The sequence below is a fragment of the Lissotriton vulgaris genome, chromosome 9, assembly GCF_964263255.1.
Source record: "Lissotriton vulgaris chromosome 9, aLisVul1.2, whole genome shotgun sequence".
Classification (NCBI taxonomy): domain Eukaryota; kingdom Metazoa; phylum Chordata; class Amphibia; order Caudata; family Salamandridae; genus Lissotriton; species Lissotriton vulgaris.
Window position 1 is genome coordinate 1,079,830,976 of NC_141697.1, and position 26,658 is coordinate 1,079,857,633.

At 44.9% G+C, this 26,658-nt stretch overlaps 1 protein-coding gene across 1 annotated transcript in view; it reads right to left on the reverse strand.

Annotated features, from left to right (window-relative positions):
* Window positions 1-26,658, reverse strand: part of CFAP20DC (CFAP20 domain containing) — a 1,688,800-nt gene that overhangs the window by 1,244,594 nt on the left and 417,548 nt on the right. The window contains exons 7-8 of the mRNA XM_086939066.1: window positions 18,927-19,083; window positions 8,690-8,851 (exon numbers count right to left, since the gene is read on the reverse strand). Coding sequence (XP_086795192.1) covers window positions 8,690-8,851; window positions 18,927-19,083 — 319 coding nt within the window. The remainder of the gene's footprint in view (window positions 1-8,689; window positions 8,852-18,926; window positions 19,084-26,658) is intronic.

The following is a 26,658-nucleotide window of genomic DNA, read 5'->3' on the forward strand; positions in this document are numbered from 1 at the left end:
TTCTCTTGTTGACCAGGAGCCAGTGCAGGTCTACTTCCGTCTTGTCCGAGTTCAGTTTCAGGTGGCTGTTCTTCATCCATTCGGCTACCTCTTTCATCCCTTCCTGAAGGTTGGCTCTGGTGGTGGCGGGGTCGTTGGTGAGGGAGAGAATCAGCTGGGTGTCGTCGGCGAAGGAGATGATGTTGAGGTTGTGCTGTCGTGCGATGTCTGCGAGGGGGCTCATGTAGACGTTGAAGAGGGTTGGACTGAGCGAGGAGCCTTGAGGAACGCCACAGATGACTTCGGTGGCTTCAGATCTGAACGGGGAGGCGGAATCTCTGTGTCCTTCCGGCGAGGAAGGAGATGATCCACTCCAGTGCCTTCTCCTGGATTCCGACGTTGCTGAGTCGCTGCACTAGTGTACGGTGGCAGACAGTGTCGAAGGCCGCGGGGAGGTCTAGGAGGATGAGGGCTGCTGTTTCTCCGTTGTCAAGCAGTGCTCGGATGTCATCGGTGGCTGCGATCAGGGCGGTCTCGGTGCTGTGGTTGGCCCGGAAGCCAGACTGCGAGAGGTCGAGGGATCCGTTCGTCTCGAGGAAGGCGGGCAGCTGCTTGTTGACGGTCTTCTCGATGACTTTTGCAGGAAACGGGAGCAGCGAGATGGGGCGGTAGTTCTTGAGGTCAGTGGGGTCGGCTGATGGCTTTTTTAGTAGAGCGCTGAGTTCGGCGTGCTTCCAGCTCTCCGGGAAGGTAGCGGTGTCGAAGGAGGTGTTGATGATGTCCCGCAGGTGGGGTGCGATGACAGCGTCGGCCTTGTTGAAGACGTGGTGAGGGCAGGGGTCGGTAGGAGATCCGGAGTGGATGGAGTTCATCGTGCGGACGGTGTCTTCGGTGCTGATCGGGGTCCAGGCGCGGAGGGTGGTGGTGGGGGGCGGTGGTTCGGTCGTGGTGTGCGTCGGTTGAGTGCTGAAGCTATTGTGTATGTCCGCGATCTTGTTGTGGAAGTAGGAGGCGAGGGAGTTGCAGAGGTCTTGCGAAGGGGTGATGTCGTTGTTTCCGGCGTTGGGGTTGGAGAGCTCTTTAACGATGTTGAAGAGTTCCTTGCTGTTGTGTGCGTTGTTGTCCAGTCGTTCCTTGAATGCGGTTTTCTTGGTGGCGTGGATGAGTTGGTGGTGTTTTCGGGTGGCGAGTTTGAGGGCAGTCATGTTGTCCGGTGTTGGGTCTCTGCGCCAGGTTCTCTCGAGGGCTCGGCAGTTCTTCTTGGAGCTCTTGAGTTCGTCGGTGAACCATGGGGCTTTCTTGCTGCCGGGTCTGCTAGGCGGGGTCTTCAGAGGGGCGAGGTTGTCTGCGCAATTGCTGATCCACTTCGCGAGGTTGGTGGCCGCCTGGCTTGGGTTCGTTGCGCTGGTGGGAGGGTTCATGCTCAGGGAGGTCGCGAGCTGGTCGGCTGTGATCTTGTTCCAGCTTCTGCGTGCAACCTGTTGCTGGTGGTGGTGTATCGTGGTCCTTCTGAAGCTGAAGTGGACGCAGCTGTGGTCCGTCCAGTGAGTCCGGTGGCGTGGCTGAAGGCGATGTCCTTGCTGGATGAGAAGACGGGGTCGAGTGTGTGTCCGGCTTAGTGGGTGGGGGTGGTGACCAGCTGCTTGAGTCCCAGGTTTGCGAGGTTGTCCAGCAGGGTGGTGGTGTTGCAGTCGTTGTTGTTCTCCAGGTGGAAGTTGAGGTCCCCGAGGAGGATGTAGTCAGCGGAGAGGAGGGCGTGCGGGCTGATGAAGTCGGCGATGTCTTCGCTGAATTGTGTGCATGGTCCCGGGGGTCTGTAGATGAGGGTGCCTCTGAGGGTGGTCTTGGGGTTGAAGTGGACCTGGAAGTGCAGGTGCTCGGCGGGTGCGAGGGTGTCGTCGGTGTTGGTCGTGATGCGGATGGTGTTCCAGTGGATGATGGCGATGCCTCCTCCGGTCTGGTTGATGCGGTCCCTTCGGATGATTTTGTAGCCGTCTGGGATGGCGATGGCGATGTCGGGCACTGAAGAGGCGTTCATCCAGGTTTCCGTGAGGAAGGCGACGTCTGGTGAAGTTGTGTCGAGCAGGTTCCAGAGCTCGACGGCGTGTCTGTGGATGGAGCGGGTGTTGAGCAGGATGCATTTCAGGTGGCTGCTGCTGTTGCTCGTCTTGGTCTTGGTTGGTGCTGGAGTAGTGCAGGTCCGGATGCAGGTGAACTTGCAGGAGTTGCAGCAGAAGGTTCCGTGGGTGCGTCTCAGGGTGGCTCGGTAGCATCCTGGGATTTGACCGGCGTTGAGTGCGTTGAGGGTGGCGGCGGCGTACGTCCGGCGGGTGGGCTGGGGTCTGCGGGGGCCAGGGGTCCTGGCGCTGGGCGCGGTCCAGGCGCGGACGGGCGCAGACAGGCTTACCTTTGGCGCACCTTCGGGGCTCAGTCGTCGCTCCCGCTGCGCGCGTCCGCTGCATGGTCGCTCTGGGGGCGTCATAAGAAGGGGGACGGGAGGGCGGGTCAGCTGGGCGGCGGGAGCGGCTCGGCCAATGGGCCGGTGGTGGGCGGGGCCTGTGGCGAGCTGCGGCGGGAAACTGGCGAGCGGACGGCTCTTCTGTGGCTGGGCCGCTCGGGAGGCCAGGGGGGCGTCGGCGGCAGAAAAAGGTGGCAAGGCTGGCGAGCAGGAGGCGGCAGAAGGAGCAAGGGGGTGACCCGGCATGGTGAGAGGCGCAGCGGTCACACTTTACCTACTGTTGCACTTTTTGGAGTGGGAATAGAATTTTTACCCCCACGCTATTCAACATTTACTTTATTTTTTTAATTTGTTTTATATTTTTTTAAAATTTTTATTTATAATAATATTTTATGTGTATAGATTTATTTGTAATTTATAATATTTGTATTTATTTATAAGTTATTAAAATTATGTTTTAAAGTTATTATTAAGGAGTTACGTCCCTCCTCTTCGCAGATGACACGATTCTCATTTCTCAAACCCCCCGGGGCCTACGGATTCTATTAGATAGGTTCCAGCAGTATTGTATTACAAAAGGGTTAGAAATTAATGTAAAAAAGAATAAATATATGGCTCTCAATCCTCATAAAAGTTTCAGGAAAAACCTAACGCTGAATGGAGAAAAACTCGATTACGAACAAAGTTTTACTTATTTGGGGGTATTATTAGACTCATCTTTAAATTGGAGACCCCAATTAGAAAAATCTAAAATTGTGTTCAAACAAAATTGTCTTCCGATACTGAAAAGACATAACAAATGTGCAAACAAGGCAGTTACCCCAGCATTAGAGCTCTTTAAATGCAAGGTCCAGTCAGCAGTTTTGTATGGGGCAGAACTTTGGGGACCTGTGTGTAGAAAGACCTTTGAAATCTTGGAGAATAAGTTCATAAGGGGATTATTAAAGGTTCCTAATAATACTCCAATATTACCCCTACTCCTCGATATGAACATACGACACACCGATCTGCATGCAATATTAAGACCGCTATTGCTATGGGTCAGGTTGTGGACTACCCCTGAGTTAACTGAATATAAAAATGGACTGGTTGAAGTTTTGGAACTAGACACTAGCAGTAAGATTTCTTGGTTTAAACACGTTAAAATCTGGTTAACAAAATTGGGTTTATCCCATTTTTGGAGCCAGCCAGAATCTTTGACTGTGTCCTCAAAGAAAATAGTCAAACTTTCCTTTTGGGCCCTTGCGAGCCATGATGCAGTATACATTGGAGCACATGACCCCATAACTGAAAAATTTTTAATGGTAAAAAATGTAGCCCAGTTTGAAAAGTTTCTTGATGAGATTCAGCCACCATTGGCGAAAACCCTGTATTTAAAGTATAGGTATGGCATACTAAGAACCCGGGAAACCGAGTCAAAATGGGGGAAAATTAGTAACGATAAATGCACCTTATGCACAAACAATGTAAGAGAAGACATTTTTCACATTCTATTTTTCTGTTCAAGCTATGTAGAAACAAGAAGGAAATGGATAGTGCCATTGTGCCGTAATATCGGATCAACTTCGCATAAGGAAGCTGGTAGAATATTAATTACGGACACTAGTCAAGTAATTGTGTTTGGCATCAGTAGATTTCTCTTGGCTGTAAAATTCATTAGACAAAAATTGTCTCTGCCATTTTAAGTGTCTGACTGTTATAACCCAATTTAATGCTCTTTTAACCTTGTAAATATTTTAACAAATCTTTTAACTATATTTATTGATGTGTGTTTCAAGCCCCAACTCATGATTTAGCTGTGAAGGGTTATGGAAATTATTTGGTCATGCACCAGCACTTTTCTTGATTGTATATTTTTGTACATTTGTCGATAATAACGTGGTCATGTATTTTATGTATTTTGTATATCTTTTATGGTGCAACTGCAACGAAATAAAGATTATTGAATTGAATATATTATGAATTATATGTATATGATTAATTGATTTTATTACATTATGTATATTATGTAATATTTTGAATATTATAACATATTTTAACTATGTTTATTACATTTATAAGTATTATTTAATTTATATTATATCTTTTTGTTAATTAAAAAAAAAACGATATTTTTTAATTACGATATTTTTGACATCGATATTTTCCCCCCGATATTTTTGTACTTACCTAGTTGGAGATAGCATGTCAATATTTTTGTAATCAACATTTTTGATGCGATATTTTTGTAGGTTGATATTTGTAGGTAGAATGTCTGACATTTTGTCATACTTTCTAAACTGCAGCCATCCCTACCAATGTATGTCAGTTTTAGAAACAGATTCATACATAATGAATCCAAAGCAAAATACAGACTGTAATTAAGAAGAAGGCGATTAAGTGCATTGCCCATAAAGTGAGTGAATTACGGCCTCTCCAAAATGGTCTACCAGATAAAGAACTTGAGAGGGGACAAAGTTGGATATTAATATTACCCATCTAGAATAAGGCTTCTGACCCTTCCTGAGTATCAATAAACTGCCTATTTTGTTTGTAAGTGCATTCCCTAAGTCCACGCTGTATGCATTAAAAGCATTATTAGAAAAATGAATTAATAAAAAAATTAATCGGACTGAAAAAATAGACCACAAAAGTTTAAAATAAGGACAATCTAAATGGGACCATTTAACTACCTCAGGAAATCCTACCCTTACTTATGTAAACAGGCCACACTTGGCTGTACCAGCTGGTGAAGGAACTGCATATAAAAAAATCAGCTGAGTCCATCAATGTGTACTGTTTCAAGGGCCCATGTTTCCTGGGGGCATATAATGTCAAAACCATATATGAAATATAACCAATCTGGATTATCCATTTAGAACTTATACCTTAGGCATCTCTTGATGCAAGTTAAAGAGCGAAATTAAACATAAGGTCCGGCAGTCCCCGCTAATAGTAGGGCCCACAGTATTAGGCACCAATTTTGAACCAGCGATGTCTAGTGCCAATGGGGAAGACAAATCAGGGGCAGGGGCAGGCCTTAACATGTCAGACCTCGGTGGAGTGTACCCAACAGTTAAAAAAGCATTTGTATAAGAAGGGGAAATCATGCTTAACTGTCATTCATTGGATTCACAATGAACTAACACTTCAGAACTGTTATCAATTGGCACAGTGAAATGAGAGGCCACAGCACCTTCCCTTTGAATGTTATGATTGTTAACTTGACTCATCAGATGCTGTATGGGGCGGAAGAAATAACCTAGTCTCTGCTGCCATTCACTAGGGTGAAATGTAACCTATTTAACAGATCTTTAACAACAAAATTGTTCTTAAAACTAATCACAACCCAATCATTATTATCAATGTTGGGGATATACAGACCCACTCAACCCTTCTCACCTTAGATATTTTGTCATGCAGTGGGTGTCTTTCCCAAAAGCCAATAAACCTCCTTATTTACCTGCTGTTCATAACTCTCAGTTTGAGACAGCCGAAATGTAGAAACCTCTTTCAAAATAATAGTGTATGAAGTAGCAGCTGGTGGAAGATTTAAGGTGAGATTAGTTTTTAACGAAGTACTTGGAGCTTGGGGAGCTATCATGGTGTTATTACCTGATGGTGTACCTAAAACATGTGTATTCACAGCCTGGCTAGGGGTGGCGGAATTAGTAACATAGGAATCTCACCAGGCCCTAGGAGTTGAAGAAGAAAGATCTAGTTTAGTGAATGTGTTATCAGGTGCCTGAAGTGGCTGTAATTTAGTTTATTGTAGTTCAATTGAGGACAATCTGTTGAGGATACAACCCGTGAAGGACGTTAACTGACACTGTAAAGATTCTGGGTTAAAATGATCTGATATACCATATTTCATTCCCTAAGTCTGTTTAAACATGTTAGCCTCTGTGGCCCTATCGACTGCTCGTGAGGCCGGGTTCCCTTCCCCCCGCTGGCTGTGTTTGATATTATTTTTCCTTCGACTGGACAGGAGGAGCAAACCAGTTCACAAATTCCCCTAGATCCTAGAGTAGAACTAACAATAACTGTAGAAGTTTGTGAAGAGTTAGAAAAACAAGCTGACTGTCCACCACCTTTTGCCCTTGAAAAAGCTTCTAATACAGGCTATTGGGGAGAAACCCGGGCAACAACCAACTTGTCTTTGAGTTTGCCAGAGGTTTTATCAAAGTCCGGCTGAACTATAATGGAGAGTCGTTCTTCAACAGAGTCAAGTTCTTGGTCCATGGCATTCGTCCAAAAACATATTATGGTGCTTAAAAATAGCCGGTCCTTAATAAAAGATAAAGGGTATTTTTTCTTAGCCAAAATCCTTACCAAAGATGTACCAGTATGACAGGAATGGCTCTATAATGGGCAAAGAAACAAAAAGAGAGGTGGCCTAGCCCAGCCAAGTCCTGCCGCAGGATTCACTTGCGCCTTACGTGTGTTTTGGTCTCCCCCACCTTCTGGTGGCTAAGTCTGGGTAATTTAGTCTCTGGCTCCCTCAGCCCCTGATGGAGCAGAATCAGGTTGCGTCCAATGCTGCAGGATTTATGGGTGCCTTAAGTGCGCATTAGTCTCTCTACCTCCTGGCGGCAAAGACACATGGGGAATGTGGTCTCCGGCCTCTGCCGTCCCCGATGGAGCAGAATCAGTTTGCGTCCCATGCTGCGGGATTCACAAGCACCTTAAGTGTGCGTTGCTCTCCCCACCTCCTGGCGCCAAAGACTCCTGTGGAATGTAGTCTCCAGACCCCACTGCCCACCATGGAGCAGGATAACGTCGCGGCCTGTGCTGCGGGAGTCCTGGGCACCTTAAGTGTGCATTGGTCTCCCCACCTCCTGAAGGCAACGGTTCATTTGGAATGAAGTCTCCGGCCCCCACAGCCGAGATGGAGTAACATCAGGTTGTGTCACCTTGGTAAACATTAATGCGCCTTGTGCGAAGACAATAAAATGTTTCAAACTGAGAAAAATACAAATACCATCAGTTAAACATCAAGATGACAAACCATGCATGGAAAGAATGTAGAACATTCAAGAACACACGGTTAAAATGCAAAATAGAGAGTAAAAGAAACCCAATGGTGGCTCCTGACAGACCAGTGCTATACCATGAGGGAAAGCCATGAGTGTAAATAACGTTTAAACTGTGCTTTACTGCCTAATTTCGCATTGTTTTTTCCAAGTGGTAAAAACAAGCACTTCACATCATAACACCATTATCTCATGATTCTACCTTTTTGTTACCTGTGTATTTTTCTGGTGTTAACGAGGCACGGATTTTGCTTGCCCTTCTGTGGTTTTATCATGACATTAGTGCGGGTAAACAGTTTCACATTGATCAGTCTGCAACTAAACTCACAATGCACATAGATGCTAATATGAGCAGAAAATCAGGCTTCTGCGCCTGTTTATCATTCTCACAGAACTTAAAATGGACACCAAAGAGTAAGATGGTTGGCATGGTATATCAATTTCCCATTTACAATGCAAACTATCATGTTTTTGGTGTTTACAGTTTTATCAATTTTTAATTAAAAAGGGACGTATTTGAAACTGAGAAAACAATTAGCGAAGTTGACTCCTTTTTGCAACACCTTATATAAACAATCTTCCAGTAGTTTTTTTTTTTTACCATACTAAAATCTTTGTATTCATAATATTTCGAATTAAGCAACAAAAATGCTAATTTTGGCTTTGCATGCTGCTGATGCGGATTTGAAAACAATTTAATTTCAGCATGTAAAGCAAGTATATAATAAAGTATCATTTAATGCAGCTATCACAGTCCACTGATCATAGGCCAGTGTCACCAGACCGAGAAAGGAACTTTCAAGTACAGACAAAACAAGTTAAATAATTCCCAATAGTTTTTCAGATGAAATGTCCTCATATTTTGCAGCATGCATTTGAACACAAAACAAGTACTCTAATATAAAAGACACAAGGACCTCGTTATTGCTAATATTTTCATCCCAAAGGCATTCAAAGTTTTAAGGGGGTGTTGCAGCACCAACCCTAGTTCCAGCGCCCCCTTGCCCTCCATCCCCACGCTTCATAATCTCTGCTACTGGAAGTCACTCAGAACTAACCCTCATTTCTGCATTCTGTCCCCCGTCTCAACTTTTAACAGTGTTCCACTGCTTCGGGAAACTATGCTCACATACAAGAAATACCACAAAAAAATAAATGAAATACACAATGCAGTTCTTCGAGGTCCTAAAACCAGTAACATTGTTCTAGAAACCACGGTAATGTAGTATTGGTAATGTACCTTGCTCAGTGAGTGCATTATTTTGTCCTCTTCTTGTTTCAGTTTGGCGCATTTTAGCCATATCAAGTAATTGTGTGACTTGAAGCACATCTGTAGTAAATTGGCAATTTCGGGGAATCACATCTGTTGGTTCATCAGCTGTAAACGAAGTGCCATATATGTCTGCAATGAAAACAGAGGACAAACAGGTCACAGCGAAACCTGCAAAATGTATTAAATGATCTAATGTTGGGGATAATTTCATAAACACATTTTTAAATTATCAATAAAAAGGAAATATTGAAAGCTAGCAACTTAATTACTGAAGAGAACAGTACATTTCTTCACACAACTTTTTAAATTATTTCCCCAATTTACTAGAAGAATATAAAATAGGGAAAATTGTTGTAATTCCGAATTACTACAATCTGGTAAGTGTTCTAAATTAACTAATAAATTATCACCCACAATTATGGAGAGAAGCTGGAGAATGGGAGCGTTAAAGGCTATGAAGAGCTGTCATTCGTCCTCCCACCTCAAGCTACACAGGCAATGCCCCACCAGTCTGCTATGTGTCCCACATCACACTTTTACTGAACCAAGTTATCTGATTTCTCAATCGTTTTGAGGCTCAGACAATCTTCCATTTATTGGAAGATGCTGATATAGAATAATTCACAGGGTGTGGCTTGGAGGCCAGTGAACATGGACAGGTTTTGGAAGACTACCACATCTCGCCTGATGACCACGGCCCTTGCTCTATGTGAATAAGGAAACATTGTGTGCAAAATAAATGGGAGTAGGGAAGCAGCATTCTACCGTGCTAAGAGTCTCCCATTATAGCTTGTTTAATGTGTTAATTTTGTTCTACATTTTCTTAACCCTTTCTTCTCAGTGTTAACAGGCACAGTGGTAACATTGTAGTGGTGGGCTCCTGATCATGAGGTGCCTACAGACAATTGTCTCTTTGAAATTTATTATTCTAATGGCTGCAATGATTTGGATAGTCGACTATTTATTTTATTTATACCTAATTGATCTATTGATGTTTTATCTTTTTATTTTTATCTACACTATTATATTTGTAGGGACCGACAGCCTGGCATAAGCCATCATGGCACTAGAATCAAAAGCTGCCGAAGAAAATGATCTAAATATGTAAAAGGTAAAGTCAACTATAAAGGTTTTATGCATTTTCGAAATGAAAGAAGACTGGGAATAGTTCTGAAGTGGCTCCATCATTGAGTCTTTGCAGAACGTGGAATTTGCTGATTATGACCCAAGTGTAGGAGCCTGGATATAGTGAATACACATATTTTGCTTTATGGTAGAGTACAAAAACTTTATTAACGCATCTTTTCTTAACTGGAAGCCAATGTAAGGAGTTCAAATTATAAGAAATATGCGGGTTGTGTCCCAATCCTGAAATGCAACAGGTAAAGAACAGTTGGATGCATTACAGTATATAAATCAGATATGTAGTACATCCTAGATATAAAGAGTTACAGTAGTCTAGCTGGAAAATAACCAAAGTCTGTACCACTGTCTCCTTGTTAGATTCTGCAAATAATAAACAATTGTCCTCAAAACCAACTGGACAAAAGCTTAGTAATTTGCAGTCTAAAGAGAAGGTTAGTTTCCAAAGGTATTCTGAGATTCTTTTCAGAGTCCAAAGGGAATGGAAGATCTCACAATTTACCAGGCCATCAGCAAGCGGTATTTCCCAAAAACATTATCTCAGTTTTGTCTGCATTAAAGCAGAACAACTTTAACCCGTTCTGTGCTCATGACGAGCTCAGCTTAACCCCTCCCCCGCGGGGCAAATTTCCCTGCTGTGCTGGGGGTAGGGGTGTGCGGGCAGCGCCGCGGTGCTCATGACGAGCTCAGCTCATCATGCAGCACGGTCGCGCTGTGCTCATGACGAGCTGAGCTGGTCATAACCGTTGCGCCGCGCCCACGCGGGGATAATTCCCCTGCTGTGCTGGGCGTTCCATTGGAACGGGTGTGGTCTTGACAAGCTCAGCTCGTCATGAGCGCAGCGCCACCGTTCTGCATGACGAGCTGAGCTCGTCATGAGCACCGCGGCGCTGCGCGCACACCCCTCCCCCAGCACAGCAGGGGAATTAGCCCCGCGGGGGAGGGGTTAAGGTGATCCAAGGCATAACAGACCACAGTGTTCAATCTATTGCGCTTAAATCCACTAGGATAGAAAACTAAAATATTAACTGTGTCTCATCAACGTAACAAGAAATGTAAACTCCAAACAAGAGAAACAGGGCTTTCTCTAGGAGCCATGTAAATGTTGAAGAAGGTAGCTTAATGCTGTACCCTTAGGAACTCCACAAACCAACTTTTTCAACTCTGAGAGAAAAGGCTTCAGAGACACTGCTTGAAGACAATAGATGAGAAACCAGGTGGTCCAGGCCCGGGGCCTTACCATTCACACAAATGTCTCTTAATCACTGTAATCACATGGTATGGGACATGGCATCAAAGCCGGCAAACAAATCAAGCAAAAACAATGCAACAGAAACATTACTGCCCATAATTAGGCAGATATTAACTACTAATAAGACCAATACTGTTTCAGTACTATGAGAACTTTGAAAGCCTGACTGATTTGCATCAAGGGCATCATTGGTGTCAAGAAATTTAGATATCTGAGAAACAACACTTTCTGTAATTTTGGATGAAAAGACAAGAAGTATATGGGACGATAGTTGGGGAAAACCTATGAGTCCAGGTTTATTAGTGTTTTTTAATACTGGAGTAACTACCGCCCATTTCCACAGAGATGGAACATTCCCCTGATTCTAACAAAAGATTACAAATATTATTTTGCTGCAACAGGAATTTTGAAAGTAATTTATAACAATTAGCAGAACGCTGGTTTACCAAAAAATTCAGAAGAAATGCTATGAATTTTGGAACGTCTATGGTCTGTAGCTACAATCGAGATGGATGAAAGAACCTTAGTTGTGGAATGTTCTTAGACAGAAACATAAGATGACTTATTATGGGGGACTGCAGAGACTTGTTACTTGTCATTTCTCTTGTTTAGATTTTAGAGAAGACTACCAATGATATTATTTCATAGAAGAAATTGCAGTGTCATCAAGTCATTATCAAAAATCATAACTCATAAACCATCCCCCTTAACCTCCCACCAGCCCCCATTACTCCTTCCAACAAGGTAGCATTGATGACCGACATCTTCAGTATTGCGGCTCATGATACGGACCTGAATAAGCATCGGAAGTAACTCCGCCCTCAAGGGGGTTCTGTCCCAGCGAGAGTCTGCCCTGAAGGGAGCAAGCGCAACTGCTTAAGATAAGTTGGGCAAGTCAATTTGTTGAAGTCGATGGACAGGATGGTGATGAATGGGACCCACAGTTTATGAGTCATCTTTCAATTCCACGGCTAAGAATAGCTTTTTCATCCACAAAAGTACTGTAGTTTATGTATCCAAGCTGTGTAGTCGGGTATCCAGTCTGAGCCCCATGGGGAGAGTATGACCTGATGAGCTGCCTCTAAAGCGAGGGCAATCTGCCTCTCTCACATTGAATGCAGAGGGTATGTTACGGGGTTAGGGAGCCCACAGTATAGTACTGAAGGCCCCATCTATGTCATCTGGGATTCGCTCCCAGTAGTGGACCAGCTTTGGGCAATGTCAGAGTAGGTGTACTATGGTGCCTGTCCTGCTGCAGCCTCTCCAGCATCCCTTTGTGCACCCTGGGCACCACGTCTGGAGACGTGTGGGATTCAGGTACCAGTAGAAAACTATTTTATATGCTGTCTCTGTACTTGCCATGTTGTGTGCAGTGTGGTCGGCCCGGTAGTAGATGCCTTCCCATTCTTTGGTGGTAAGTGACCTGCCCAGTCTGCCTCCCACTGTCTCTGTCCCACTCTCTTGACCAGTGTTGGTGCCATACTCAGGAGGAGTGCATAGATCTCCATGATGACGTCTGTCATCCCTCATAAGAAAAAAAAATTCTCTAAGGGCCTAAGGGGAGCTGTACATATGGTTTGAGGGACGGATGCATCATCCAATGCCGAATTTGTAAGTACTGGATGTGGTCTGCCTCTATCAAGCCATAATCCATCTCTTCAGGCGGTAAAATGAGATTATCCTTTGAGTGTCAAACATGCAACCTATGTGCTTGCAGCTTCCCTCCCGCCATCACCCTAACCCCTCCTGGAGCATGCCTGTCGAAAAGTCAGTGTTAGCTACATTGGGAGTCATAGAAGTAGGAAAAGAGGTCAGCCCAGCCCGGAGCGCCACAGCATCCCAAACCCTACAGGTTTAACCGGTCACTGAGGATGGAAAGAGCTCCTACGCTTGATGTCTGCAAGGTAGCCCCGGCTCAGGCAAGATATGGGATCCCATTACATCCTAGTCCATAAAGCACCAGTTTTCACAGAGGCGGGGTGAACTAGGTCTACCAGCAAGCGAAGTTGAAAGGCTTGGAATATTGTGCTACCATGGGGACAGCTAAGCCCCCCTCCAGGGTTGAACGATAGAGCATTTATCTATGGAACCAAGGTTTTTTCCCATCCCAGATAATGCTATTGATCCCCAACTACAGGGTCCGAAGGATGTGCTTCGGCGTTGCAAGTGACAAGGTTTGGAAGACGTATAGGATCCATGGGAAACCTATAATTTTGACAGCTGCTATCCTTTACAGCCAGGACCTGCGACGTAAGGGAGGTGTAGTTGAGGGCCACAGTCTTTGAAACTATCCAGGCCGATTTCATACTGAGCTAAGATATGGGCTTCCCTGCACATTCAAAAAGGAATACAGAGCGAACATAGGTTTCATGTGGCGGAGAAAGAGAGTTTAGTTGTTGGGGCTTTTGTATGTTAACCTTGAACCCGTAGACTTCCCCGAAGGAAAGAAGCTTCGACACCAGGGCAGGGAGGGATGGCATCGGGTGAGTAACGGCAATAACATCGTCATCAACATTGAGGCTAATAATATGGGGGTCGTCTCCAAAGGGGATTCCCATGATGGTGGGGTCCGCTCTCACTCGTTGGTCTAGGGGCTCCATGCATAAAGCAAATAGCAGAGGGGAGAGTGGACACCACTGCAGCGTGCCACTCTGGATGGGGAAGGGTTGGGACACCACACCGTTAACTTTTACTGACGCCGTGGTGAGCTATATACACTGGGCCCATAGTCGAAATCTATCTCCAAAGCCAAATTGTTTCAGGGATGCAAAGCGAGAGAGCAAGTATACTCTCTCAAGCAGATTTTCGGTGGATCTTGTCCAAGAGGAGAAGGATGCTCACGAGGTTATACACATTTTGACGATTGGGAATTAAATTGACCTGGTAGGGATTGACCACGCCAGGCATAAGAGGGTTATGTCGGTTTCGAGAATGCTGGTAAACAACTTGGCATCAGCTTTAAGAAGGGAGAAAGGTCTGTAGGACCCCCTTAATATACCTTCTTTCCAAGGTTTAGGGAAGACTGAAATGGATGCCTCTGGCACGGTGTCAGTGATGGTCCCAATATAGGCAAAGGAGTTAAAAAGCCGGGTGCACAGCAGGGCCAGGGCATAACAGAATATTTTATAAAACTGAGGGGAGTAGCCAGTGGGCCCAGTGACCTTTAGTGGAATCAAGCAAGCAGTAGCTGAGATCACCTCCTCGATCCGGATTGGCTTCTCCAATTTCTCAGAATAATGTGGTGTAAAAGGAGTCACTGGGGTTGCTTCTAGATAAAGTTAAATACCGTCGTCAGGATAGTGTTTGTGTAGTGTTCTGTAAAAGTCATGAACGACTGCTACAATTTGCGCATCCCCATGATCCACAGTACCCTGATTTTTATGCATCATTTTGACAGCATCCCTGTGTGTTTTAGCCCAAAGACGGTGGGCCAGCATCTGGCCACAGCGAGTACTCCCTAGAATAAAATTTATGCTTTAGACGTGATATTGCGTATTTTGCCCTGTCTAGGTCCCGGCGGTTGAGGTCCAGGAGTGCATTCTCTAACTCCCGCCACTAATTTGGGGCCCCTGAGAATTTGTGTATGGCCTCAAATTCTAGGACCTTTTTGCACCAACGCCAGTCATTTCTCCTTCCTACAGCGGTTTTCAGCCGCTGAAATTGCTGTCAGTTCCCCTCTGACTACCAGTTTCAGAGCATCCCAAAGAGAGGCTGCCTACATCTCCCCTGTGTGGGTAGTTCCGGAGGAAGTCACAGTGGTCTTGGACGGAAGGAGGCTATCTCGAAGCCTCCAATTAGAAGGTCAAATGAAGCTACGGTCCAACCGAATAACCATTGAGAGAGAGGCATGATCAGATAAAGACATGGGAGCAATGCGCACATCCTGGACAAGAGTTTGTATTGCGGGGGAGGCTAGATAGTAATAGATGCAGACATATGTTTTATGAGCTGCAGAGTCAATAAGGTGCCAGACTGGCCGAAACATTGAGTTGATCGGTCCAAGTCTGTCTCCATGACTAGGTTCAGGTCACCCTCCACCAGGATGACTGCGTCAGGGGAGTGCAACACGGATGTGAGGACACCCACAATGACAATTTCCTGCTGTGCTTTGGTTGCATACAGGGAAGCAAGCATGATGTGGTGCTGGCCCACTTATATCTGGAAGGCTTTGATCTCAGCTACTTTGGTCGGGACCTGTCCCCAGAAAGCCCTACAGAGAAGCATTGGCACCCCACCCTTCTTTTGCAGGCCCTAAGGACCAGAACTGGTGTGGGAACCAGTAGGATTTCATCCTATGTTCATCCTTGGGGAGGGGATTTACCAGCATTCTGACACCACAGGGGAGCCTGTGCTGCCCGAAGGGGTTGCTAAACCCCAGTTACTTTCTTCATTTTCCCAATTATCATTATTGAAAGGGCTCTAGTGAATCTTTGCCGTTGGCACCACCCCCTGACTCGCCCCTCGAACCAAGCCCTTTTAAGAGGCCGGGATGCACATCCGAGCAGCACGCGTGCCGAAGGCTCTCAAAGGCAAGCCCATCTGCGCCCGTCCGCAGCTGGACATCACTTAGCGCCAGGAGGACCCCTGGTCCTTTTACTTCCCAAACCAATACTACAGCCAAACCTTTAGACATTGGCAATCAAGGTAAGTCTGCATCATGCTCGTCCTTTGATTTTAATGTTCCAACTTCTCAATACTTCTGCCAAAAATGTAGTTTTTCCTTTCAATTCTCTTGAAGCAGGAGCTTGATTCTGAGGGGCAGGAGCAGGAATACCAGGTTGTCCAGCAACCGGCAATTGAACATTCGGTACAGGCGGAGCCGTAGCACCTTGTGCATACGGTGGAGGTGACTGTAACAGATAAGACAACAGAGGATCGTTTTCGGGGTCCTCCAGTATCTTAGTTGTTTTCGATGGCAAGGCAGGATAGCACTTGTCGATCGCTAAATTATGCTCTCTAATGGCCACCTCTACGGCCTTCTCAGACTCGTTGACTTGCAGCTGCTTAACAGCCTGCTCTAGAGTCAACTCTTGCTCTTTTTGTTCTTTCTTCAACCTTTTAATTTCTCTCTGTTTGGATTCTTTTCGCCAATAACGGAAAGAATCAAACATTGCCGGCCGGGCTTTCTTCCTAAACAATTTCGCTTCTAAATTATCAAGGATTTCTGATTCAAAACTACCATGTAGTGGCCAACTAAGGACACCATCCTTTTCAGTGTATCGGACCCACACCTCATTATAAGATATAGGACCCACACCATGCTTACAGTACAAATCATATAGAGGAGTCCCAATCGGAGGAACCAGACATGAGTCCTCCAATCGTGAATCACTGTTGCAACCAAAACAAGACAACATACAATTTTTCCGACTTACCATTTTTTCAGTCCGGAACACAGAACAGACAAAACAAGAAACAGATATGTGCACCTGAACCAAGAACTTAGGCCTACCAAAAGCGAACTGATGTATCGATACCCAAACTAAACCAAATAGATTATCGTAACCAGAACAACCAGTGATAATCTTACGAAACCAAACCAAACCAAGGACCAAAAAGGATTTTAACAACCCTCACGAAGTAACCAACTAGCAACCACTAAATACTTAACTGAGGCACTGAAGACGTCACCAAGGAGAAACCCGTCACGTTTCGCCGTACTAAGGACTGCACCTCGGGTCCAAGACAGGGCGACGGTCAAGGCAACGGCCCACTGCAGCCGTCCTGAACGGGAACCCTCGTGGAAGAGAACTTCGGGCCACTTTTGCGATATGCCGGGATCGATGAAGTGGGGCGCCTCCCTCAGGAATCTTCACACGAAGCTTCTCGAACTCTTCAGGCTTTTGGACCGGTACCGAATGACGTCGCCCCACGTTGGGCGCCAATTGGAGTTCTGGACTTTTTGGTTCCGTCCAGAGGTGTCAGGGAACAACACCCGAAGACCCCGGAGTTCCACCTGTCTTGGTGCACAAATAAACAGAAACACGGGCTTCTCGATGGTGGCGTCAAAGACCAAGGTTTATTACTGCAGGGACACAGAAGTCACAGAAACTACGCATGGGCAGTGTCTAGGAGCCTGTTCGATTTGCACAAAGAGGGTTGCTCCTTATATACTAAAAATTGGGCTTCAGGCAAATTCTTCACATGTTAGTACATTCCAAAACCTTTGTGTCCTAAACAATAAATATTTGGTGTTGCACAGGAATCGTCGACAATATCTGATGTCAAAACATTACGAACAAGGGGTTCCCACTTCTCCATCATAATCTCATGTCAAGTTTTCATTCAAGACCCGGACCGCCTCATCGTAAAGTTCGTTACCTCCCCCTAATAAAGGCCCAGAAGGAAAGGAGCAGAGCCAGGTGCAGAAGATAGGAAAGCAGGATAAGGGATGTTTGTGGGTTGTAAATGGGCAAGGCTACCAGCTTCGGCCGCCTAATCATGATCAGGCCAACGACCACAAGAACCAGTATAGCAGGACTAGCCTCGGGCAGAGGAGGCAGCCTTTGTCGAGTCATGCAGCTACAGCGTGTTCTGTTCTAAGGTGCACGTGTCACTAAAGAGGTGAATCGTTGGCTAAGGCTACGTGTCCTTAATTGAAATGAAGTGATCAGAGGTTATTGCGTATGTGAGGGCAAGAAACACAAAATGGCTGCCATGATCTAAGATGGATGCCATGGGTAGATCGGAAATGTGTTCGTAACAGGAGTACTCTTGCTCGTAGCATAGCGAAAACACCAGGATATGCTAAATGGATCATTTGCGGTTCGCTGATACTAATATTATGTATTTCCGACAATATTGAAAACACGGGTTCAAACTGTCACGGAACCTCAATACCAATGAAGTCTTCTACTCGGCGTCTGAAATACAAGCTGTGTAACCAGTGGGTTATTCATACCGTGTGCTATCATAGATTCTTAGCACGTTATCAGCTGTATAGGTTCAATGAAGAACCATTCAACGTACATTGAACACATGTCCTTGTTTCTAGAGAGATTACCACATGTTACACATACAGTACATTTGAGACCAATAACAATTTCATGACAAAGATGGCCAACTTTATCTACCTACACACCTCAACCAGACAAAGGTCAACTAGTTGATATAGTTAACCACAATATACAGACAGTTAAGGTCAATTGCACTACAACAGTGAGGTACTGAGGTTACAGGCACTACCCAAACACCTATTCTCGAACAATCAGCTGTGACTAATCCTGCAAGGAGCAGCAGACCTCTATCCTTCCATTTACACTGCCAAACGTTAGAATTTTTTTTTAAATAAGTATAGGTCCATTAAAGGACAGATGCTGCTTTAATTCGGAAAGTTATCCAGGGGTAGCTGGGCATGGTTCTCCACCTAAGGCAACTGACATGATTCCAAAAGAGTAAGTTGTCTCACCTGGACATCTTCTCCTTTGCAAATCCTTTACCACTGCAACTTGTGGTCGGTAACTGATCGATGGGTTATGACAATAACTGTGGTCACAAACCATTGCCACAATCCTTTGCAAATCGTAAATATGAAGGGGGCCCTTCTCTCTGCAATTTGGAAAGGGTTGCAAAAGTTCTGTTTATGAGGCTGAAAAACGTTTGCAGTTCGTAAAAGGGCTTTTGAACATTGTAAAAAGACCTGTGCAGTTGCAAACCGTAGGATTTTGCAAAGTGAAGAGTTTTGTTTTTACCGCCAAAGGGCTTTCTACAGTAGATCATTAGCTTTAAAAATGAGTCAATCCCCTATTTAATACGAGATAGTACATCCAAACAATTGATTAAATGTGTAGCACATTAGATAGGACAAACCATCTTCTTCTGAAGTATCCTGGGGCTTCAATTTCATGGTGAAGATCTTTCGCAGTTTACAGTTAGCAGACACTATGATTCCATCCAATGACTGGAAAACAGCTCCTTTAAATACTTCACTGGTGAATGAGACGAGGTCAATGCATAAGTTGCACCACTGAATAAAAATACAAAAGGAAAGAGAATAAATAATATAATACTATTAGGTGTTTGACATGTGTAATTCATTATTCTGTATTGCAATGATCAATGAAGAGTTAACGATCTATAAACCTAATTCAGCAGGCCGCGAAAATGAGAGACCAAATACTCTGCCTCTACTTCAGATATTTTAGTAATCCCTGTAGCCATCATAATCTCGATGTTTGGCATACATATCCCGTTTAGGAATAATAACTCAACCTAAAGACAGATGTTGTAAAAACTAAAAAACACTAAAAATACATTTACAGCCATAGGCTAAAGCATGGCTATAAGGAACATTTCAGATTCCTTTCGTAGTTCACAGAGAATTTACAGAGTACTCTTTGGAAGCTGTGGCTATCACAGCTTTCCAGAAGTTTTAAATGCAACAGGGTACATTTCAGCAAGTATAGAGGCACTGCTAAAGTGTGTTTGCACTTTCCCCGTCCATGTAGAAAACATAATCCTGCCAATTTAGGTATGTTCCCTCACAAATTCCGCCCATTTAAGCGACTTATTCTGGCCCTTGACTGGAGTCAATTTCTTATTCTAACCAATGTGGACTGCTCCAATTTTATTTTTGGGTGTTCACCTCCTTAAGAAGACATCCAGACCCTGGAATGCCTCAACCTGCCCCATGTAAGCAGATTTGCTTCCATACAAAATTATGCTAGACTAATATAATTTTATGTGTGAACACATTTCTTTATGGGTTTAATTTGACATTTTGTGAATACCACATGTGAGTCCAAAATAAATTTAAGATATTTTTCCACCTAAGTTAAAACATCTGTGGTTCTGGCATATAGAGAGCATATAACATTTTAATTGGCAAACGAGCTTGATATATGACACCCCGACATATCACACCAATCAACAGAATCTCCAACCCGTTCCTCCCGTTTTATTCTTGTTGATGAACTTGATGTCATCTGCATGCATATTATGTCATGTGATATGTAACTGCTGTTGTAATGTAAAGCGCTCTAATACACTTAGTGAAGAAGAGCTATAGAAAAACCAGTGTAAGTAAATAAATACCATAATGATGTGTCCAAGTTTTTATTCTGTGTCTGATTGCATGTCATGCAATGTATTATTTGCACCTCCCCTCACACCTTCGAAATACCTGCGACCTGTTCCCTACACATAAATAACTGGAATAAGAACCATTTGTCAAAAGTCTGGGGACTGATTCAATTAAGGACCCTAGAGGCTGGAATCTGTTAAGCTGTGAACGAAAATAATGCCTCTAGGACCATAAATTCTTTAAGTTGATAAGAACGTAGGCCTAAATTTTTTTACCTCCGTAAATTTTCAATAAATGATTTAGATTTCATTTTATAACTTATAATCGTAGGTAGACAAGCAACCATATATAACTAGACAAATGCGAACATTAACATCTGCGAATTGTTTCATAAATGTAATTTACTTTATCTTTTCTCAATTTTTTCTTTTGATTTTATTGATTCGAGAATCTGATGCACATGTATTCTTTTTAGTACTTATTTACATGTATTTTGCGTACTGTGATACAATAAATACTTTCCATGAAAATCAAACATACAAGTAAAAAAGGGGTTATTTACAAATCTACAATAATAGACATGAATCAGAAATGTCCTACTTCATTGTAAACATATATCGGAATAAAAAGAGCCCTACTTATCCTCGATAATCATCCAATGAGTGGTCCTAAGAAAAGCGATGAGGTCAGAGCACGCTTTAAGCAATTTTCAAGAGTTTAAACCACCATGAATTGGCTAAACTGGTCTGTCCATGTTTACAAAACAGTTAGGTCTGGTGATACTGGCAAACACGGAAACAGAGAGCTGCGACCGGACAGCCGGAGTAGCATTACAAGTGCGACTAGGCGAGAGCACTCTGAAAAGGAAGACTGAATCCCTCGGTTTATGAAGACAAAGAACACGTGTAAGCTGTAACTCGAAATACCTGACAGAGAAAGTACATTTGGACCAGCTCCAAGAGACATCCCACATAATAGTGTCCTACATGCAACTCCCCAGCCCTGAGGAAGACCTTCCTAGAATCCTCCTGGTCCCCCCACAAAGGTCGAAACGCGTCGGCACTCCTTTACTCACTTCTTCACTTCACGAGGCCAAGAGTATCGCCAGACCTAACTGTTTTGAAGTCTTTTAGACTAGCGGTCAAGTTCCTAGACCAAAATGGAGGTGTATACGACCAAGTACCTGCTGTTAATGCGAGAAAAAAAATCTGCTCAAAAAAGTGCTGGCGAAACTGTGATCTACTAAATTTGAGTTTTATGACAACAATTACTGTCAAAACTGATCATTCAATTGTCTAGCACCTAGAGGCTCTATTGAATTCGGTGGCAAATATCACCTTCTATTTAATCAGTTACAGGAAATACCGGGGGCCTCATTTATGAGGCCTTACGTCAGTTTTGCGCTGCGGATGCGTCACTTTTTGTGACGCAACTGCAGCGTAAAACATGCGCCTTGTTGCGCCATATTTAAAAAGTGACGCATCTAGGTAGATGCGTCACTTTTTAAACCCCTGCGCCACATTATACCTGCGTCAGGTATAATGTATGCAGAGGGGGCGTTCCCACGCAAAAAGCCTCGTAATAGTGACGCAGTGAAATCTATGAGATTTCACTGCGTCACTTTTAGGATGCGGTTGCGTCAAAATCTTGCGCCTGCCTCACAGCAGGCGTAAGACTGACGCAAGCCCTTTCACATGGGGCTTTCCCCATGTGAAAGGACGCATTGCTGGAGATGCGTCACTTTTGTGACACACTCCAGCAATGCGTCACTTTTGCGCCATACAGATACGTCAGAAATACTGACGTATCTGTAACTCCTTGCGACATGATGCGTCATACATTAAATATGACGCATCATTGGTGTTGCAAGGAGTGCGCAGTGAAAAGTGACGCATCGCTGTTTTCACGCAGCGATGCGTCACTTTTCATAAATGAGGCCCCGGGTATTTGGTATGGCATCACAAAGAAAATGGAGACATTCTGCAAAGCATTGATTCCATTAAGAGAACAATAAACGTTCGTTCTCCCTGAAGAGTCTCTTGGTGCTGAAAGGGCATATGTTCAATTCGATGACACTCACTTTATCGAATTTGGGAAGGTGAAAAGCCGGGCAACCTTACCGAGAGAGTCCAACCTGTGACTGAGGCCAAACACGCCAGACTAGACCATCACAATTACAAATCATTTAAGTACGTAAAACAGCGTTCTAAGAGCGCGTGGGCTGTGTGTACCTCTGCTCTTTACTTCAGAGCGTCGGTCGTACAGTTACAAACGAGCCTTCCAGAGGTACAGCTACATGCGCAGTTCTTTTCAGACCAAGCACGGCGCCATATATCCGTCCCTGTCGCGTATTTATGACTTGCATTATGAGCTTTCACAACAAATCACTCCAGTCTGTTCATCGAGACGGATGGATGACCTCAAAACATGACGTGTCAACGCCACGTATAAATTACACTGATGATTTACTTTGGCAAAGTGAAAGCTCTTTGCAGTTACCGGAGAAGCGGTTTTGTCCCTGCTGTGTATAAAATGTGAATTGTAATGGAGTGGCCTCAATTTGCCCTCAGAATAGTTTCCGAGTTTATTGTATTTCCAAACTGGGCAGGGTCGCGAAAAGGCGGAGAGAAAGTAAAAGGGACTTATCACAAACAGCTGATACCGCAGGACATTGCTGTCCGTTCAGGCATGCTTAGGCCTCGAGGGTTATTGCAGTTCACACTCGCTGCAGATTACCCCCTCTAAACAATTCTTCAGATGAAAAGCAATCTGGTACCACTTGCTGTACAGTGCACGGGCGCCAAAGGCCCAACTTTCACTTCACAATAACTGAAGGTTGTGCAAAGAATGAGGAGCACAGACTTAGTGTGCTGAATCCATCATATTAACTCACAAAATACAAAACAGCTATCAGAGCCCCTGGGTACAGCGGGGTGAAGGGTGCCGTGGCATTATCAGCCTCCACGATTCAGATCAGGGTAGCAGGTGCAGTGGCACCAGGGGCGCAGATATCAATTGTGAGGAGATGCTGTGGCACCGGGATGGGAAGCCACGAAGGGCCTGCTGCACTTCAAATATAGTGGTACTTGTTGCTAGCAAACCATGGATGAGTGGGAGGAGCTGGATCCAGCCTCACTTACGTCGGTTTAGGCGGGGTCCTGTCCCCACACAAAGGGCTGCGTATCCCCCTATAGTAAGGCACTACATATGCCCAGTGCCTGTACATTAAATGCTAAGTGTCAAGGACTGGGTGGCGCCACTTTGGAGGCCAGGCCTAATAGATGATAGAGTCCAGGTGCTGGTTCAAGGAAGAGTGCTCTGTCCCGGAGGCTTCTGATCGGAAGACCAACCAACTAGCATTAGAGTCAACCTACGGACCTGGGCTTAGAGATGCAGGTCCAGTCCTTCTCACCCAGGCAAGCGGACAGCAGGTTAGCACAGCGGGCAGCAGCCCTTCAGGGAAGTAGTCAGGCAAACTGGCAGTCATTTCAGAAGCACTGCAGTCCTTCTCGGCAGAGTCCATGAACTGTACTGAAGAGTGGATATAAGGGTCCAGAATTCCTACCTGGAAGCCACTTTGAAGTGGAGGAAGCTTCTAAAGGTTTCCATCATTTGAGGTGTCAGGAATCCCTTACTCCTTGCCCTGGTCCCAGCTTGTCTAGGGTCACAAAATACTAGTGACAAACCCTTTGTGAGAGTGCTCAGGCAGAGCCTTTGTGGTGTGCAAGTGTGGTAGATGACATCCCCTCCCCCTCATTAACTTAGAGTTGGCTATCCTGTCAACACCTATCTTCCCTTTGTCTCACTGTCTGGGAGCAATACACAAAGACTATTTGTCAGCAACACTAAGTCATATGACCCAAGATAAGGCTGCAGGCACCAAATGGTTAGGACAAGAAAATGCCAACTTTCAAAAAGTGGCATTTTCAAAATTGTGACTAGAAATCCAACGTTACCATTAAAGAGGGATTTTAGTTGCAATTCTTTAGACATAAAAATTGCTTGGCTTGTTTACCTACTCCTGTAGTCTTGGCCCTTTCTCACGGCCTTCCCTAGAAATGTCGCCTTCCTCATGATATTTTTTGCTGAATTTCCTTTTGTTGGCATTAGGACTCTGTGCACTTTACCACTGATAACCAGTGCTTAAGTGCTTTTGCTCTCTCTTTAAAACATGTTAGATTGACTTGTACCCAATTGGCATATTTAATTAACTTGTAAGTCCCTAGTAAAGTGGCACTGAATGTGCCCATGGTCTGTAAATTAAACTCTAGTTGTGGACCTGCAGCACTGAATGTGTCACCCACTTAAGTAGTATTTAAACAGGTCTCTCACCTGCTATTGCAGCCTTAGTGCAGTTCTAAAGTGCCATTTCGACTTGGCAAAATAAACATTTTGCCGGCCCAAACCCTTCTTTTTAAGGTCACCCCTATGGTAGGCTCTGGACAGCCCAGAGGGCAGGGTGCAACTTATTGAAAAAGTAGAGCATGTACTTTTAAGTTTTACATGTCCTGGTAGTGGGTAACTCCTAAATACATTTTACAATACTGTAAGGCCTACCTCTCCCATTGGATAACATTGGAGTTCCCTTATTACATTTAATACGTGATAACCTTTAATTAGGAGCTGTGAGAAATTGGGTAACTGGTTGTGTTAGACTTGGCATCTTTTGGCCTGGTTCCCATCTTTTTGCTTTCTGACCTCCCAGTTTTTGGTGGTTTAGTGTCTCTGCACACTTTCTCACTGCTGTTCAGTGTTAAAGTGCAAATGCTCTTGTTGTAAATTATGTTATGGATTGGTGTTTCCATGATTGGCATATTTGATTTACTGCTAAGGTCCCCTAGTAAAGTGCCAGGGCTGGTAAATAAAATGCTAATAGTGGGTTTGCAGCACTGGTTGGGCCACCCATAGAAGTAGCCCTGTAAAGGTAACTCAGACCTGCCACTGCAGGGTCTGTACTCAGTTTGTACCTGCCATGTCGACTTGGCAAGTGCACCCACTTGCCAGGCCCAGACCTTCCCTTTTTCTACATGTCAATTATCCCTAACGTAGGTCCAATGTACACCTGCGGGCAAGGTGCTGTGTATGTTAGAGGTAGGACATGTACTGCTGTGTGTGACATGTCCTCGTGGTGAATTTCGTTTTTCACTATTGCAAGGCTGCCTGTTCTTATAGGACAGAATGGGGAGTTTGTTTATAACATCTTATAAACATAACTGGCCCTGAAAACAAGGTTAGAAAATAAAGTTTAGTATGCCTGAACTCAGAATGTTAAAATGCATCTTTTAGTGAGGGTGATTTTTACATTCTGTGTTTGAAAATACCACTTTTAGAAAGTAGGTATTTTCTTGCCTAATCATTCAGTGTGCCTCTGCTAGGCTTGCGTATTGCATGTCTGGCGTTTGGATTACAGGGGCTGGAGAGAGGCAGAAGGTCCAGAAGTCTGATGGGCCAGGGGTGGGCTGAATAGACCTGGGTTGCATTCAGAGTACTGGGAGGAGATTTCCTTGTACCACATGGGCCTGGTCTGCCTTGCACAATGCCGTCCCCAACCCCCTGCCAGGAAGCTGCACCATTGAGGACAGAACTGGTTTTGGCTGGGAACAAACACTCTCTGCCTGAAGAGAACAAATGATTTGGTGGTATAACGTTTGGGGCCCAGACCCCAGAACTTTCTAACTCTTTTGGGCCAAGAAGACTGCCAGCAAGAAGAGCTGAAGAAGCTGCAAGGAGGAACTACCACTTTGCTGTGTGTTTTACTGTGTTGGCCTACAGTGGCAGCTTCTGTCTTGAGCAGTGAAAGGACTGGGTTTGAACTTTCTGCAAACTTTTTGTGAGTTTCTCCAAGGGCTTGAGGTAAAGCTTGCCCACTGTTCAAGAAGTCTCAGGAACAGAAAAGACTTCAAGTTCTTCTGCCCTCAGCACTGGGACTGTGTGTTTTGGGCTGAAACAGAAGAAAAAGTAACCCAACGCTGTCTACGACACCGCTGCGGACTCCATGTCCTGCAGGCACCGCAGAGGGCTCCCCTGCAACACCACACCGCTGCACCGCTGCACCGCAACCCTGGTCTCACCGCCTGCGCCTGCTGATGCCGAAGCCGAGCCGCTGCTTGCATCACGACCTGTGGGCACTGCAATCTACACCGCCTCGCTTCACATTGTCGCCTTGGAATCCCAGACAACGCTGCTTCACGATGACCTTTACGCCGCCGCTTGCACCGTGGTTCAAGAGCACCGCTTGTAAAGTTACACAGTTCTCATCCCGCACCGCAGCCTTGGCCTACCGATGCCGGTGCCATCGACTCCAGTTTATCAGCCAATGACAGAGCTTCAGCTACGACAGCGCTGCTTGCACTGTGACCTGCCAGCATCACGACGAGCATTGCATGCAGCACCGCTACACTTCACACTGCAGCACCAGATACCTGCCGGCGCTCCTGAATTCAACCGCGAGGAGCTCGATCTGCAATGTTTGTGACTTCAAGGGTCCGTCGACTACTGCACCGACTTCCAGAATCAGCA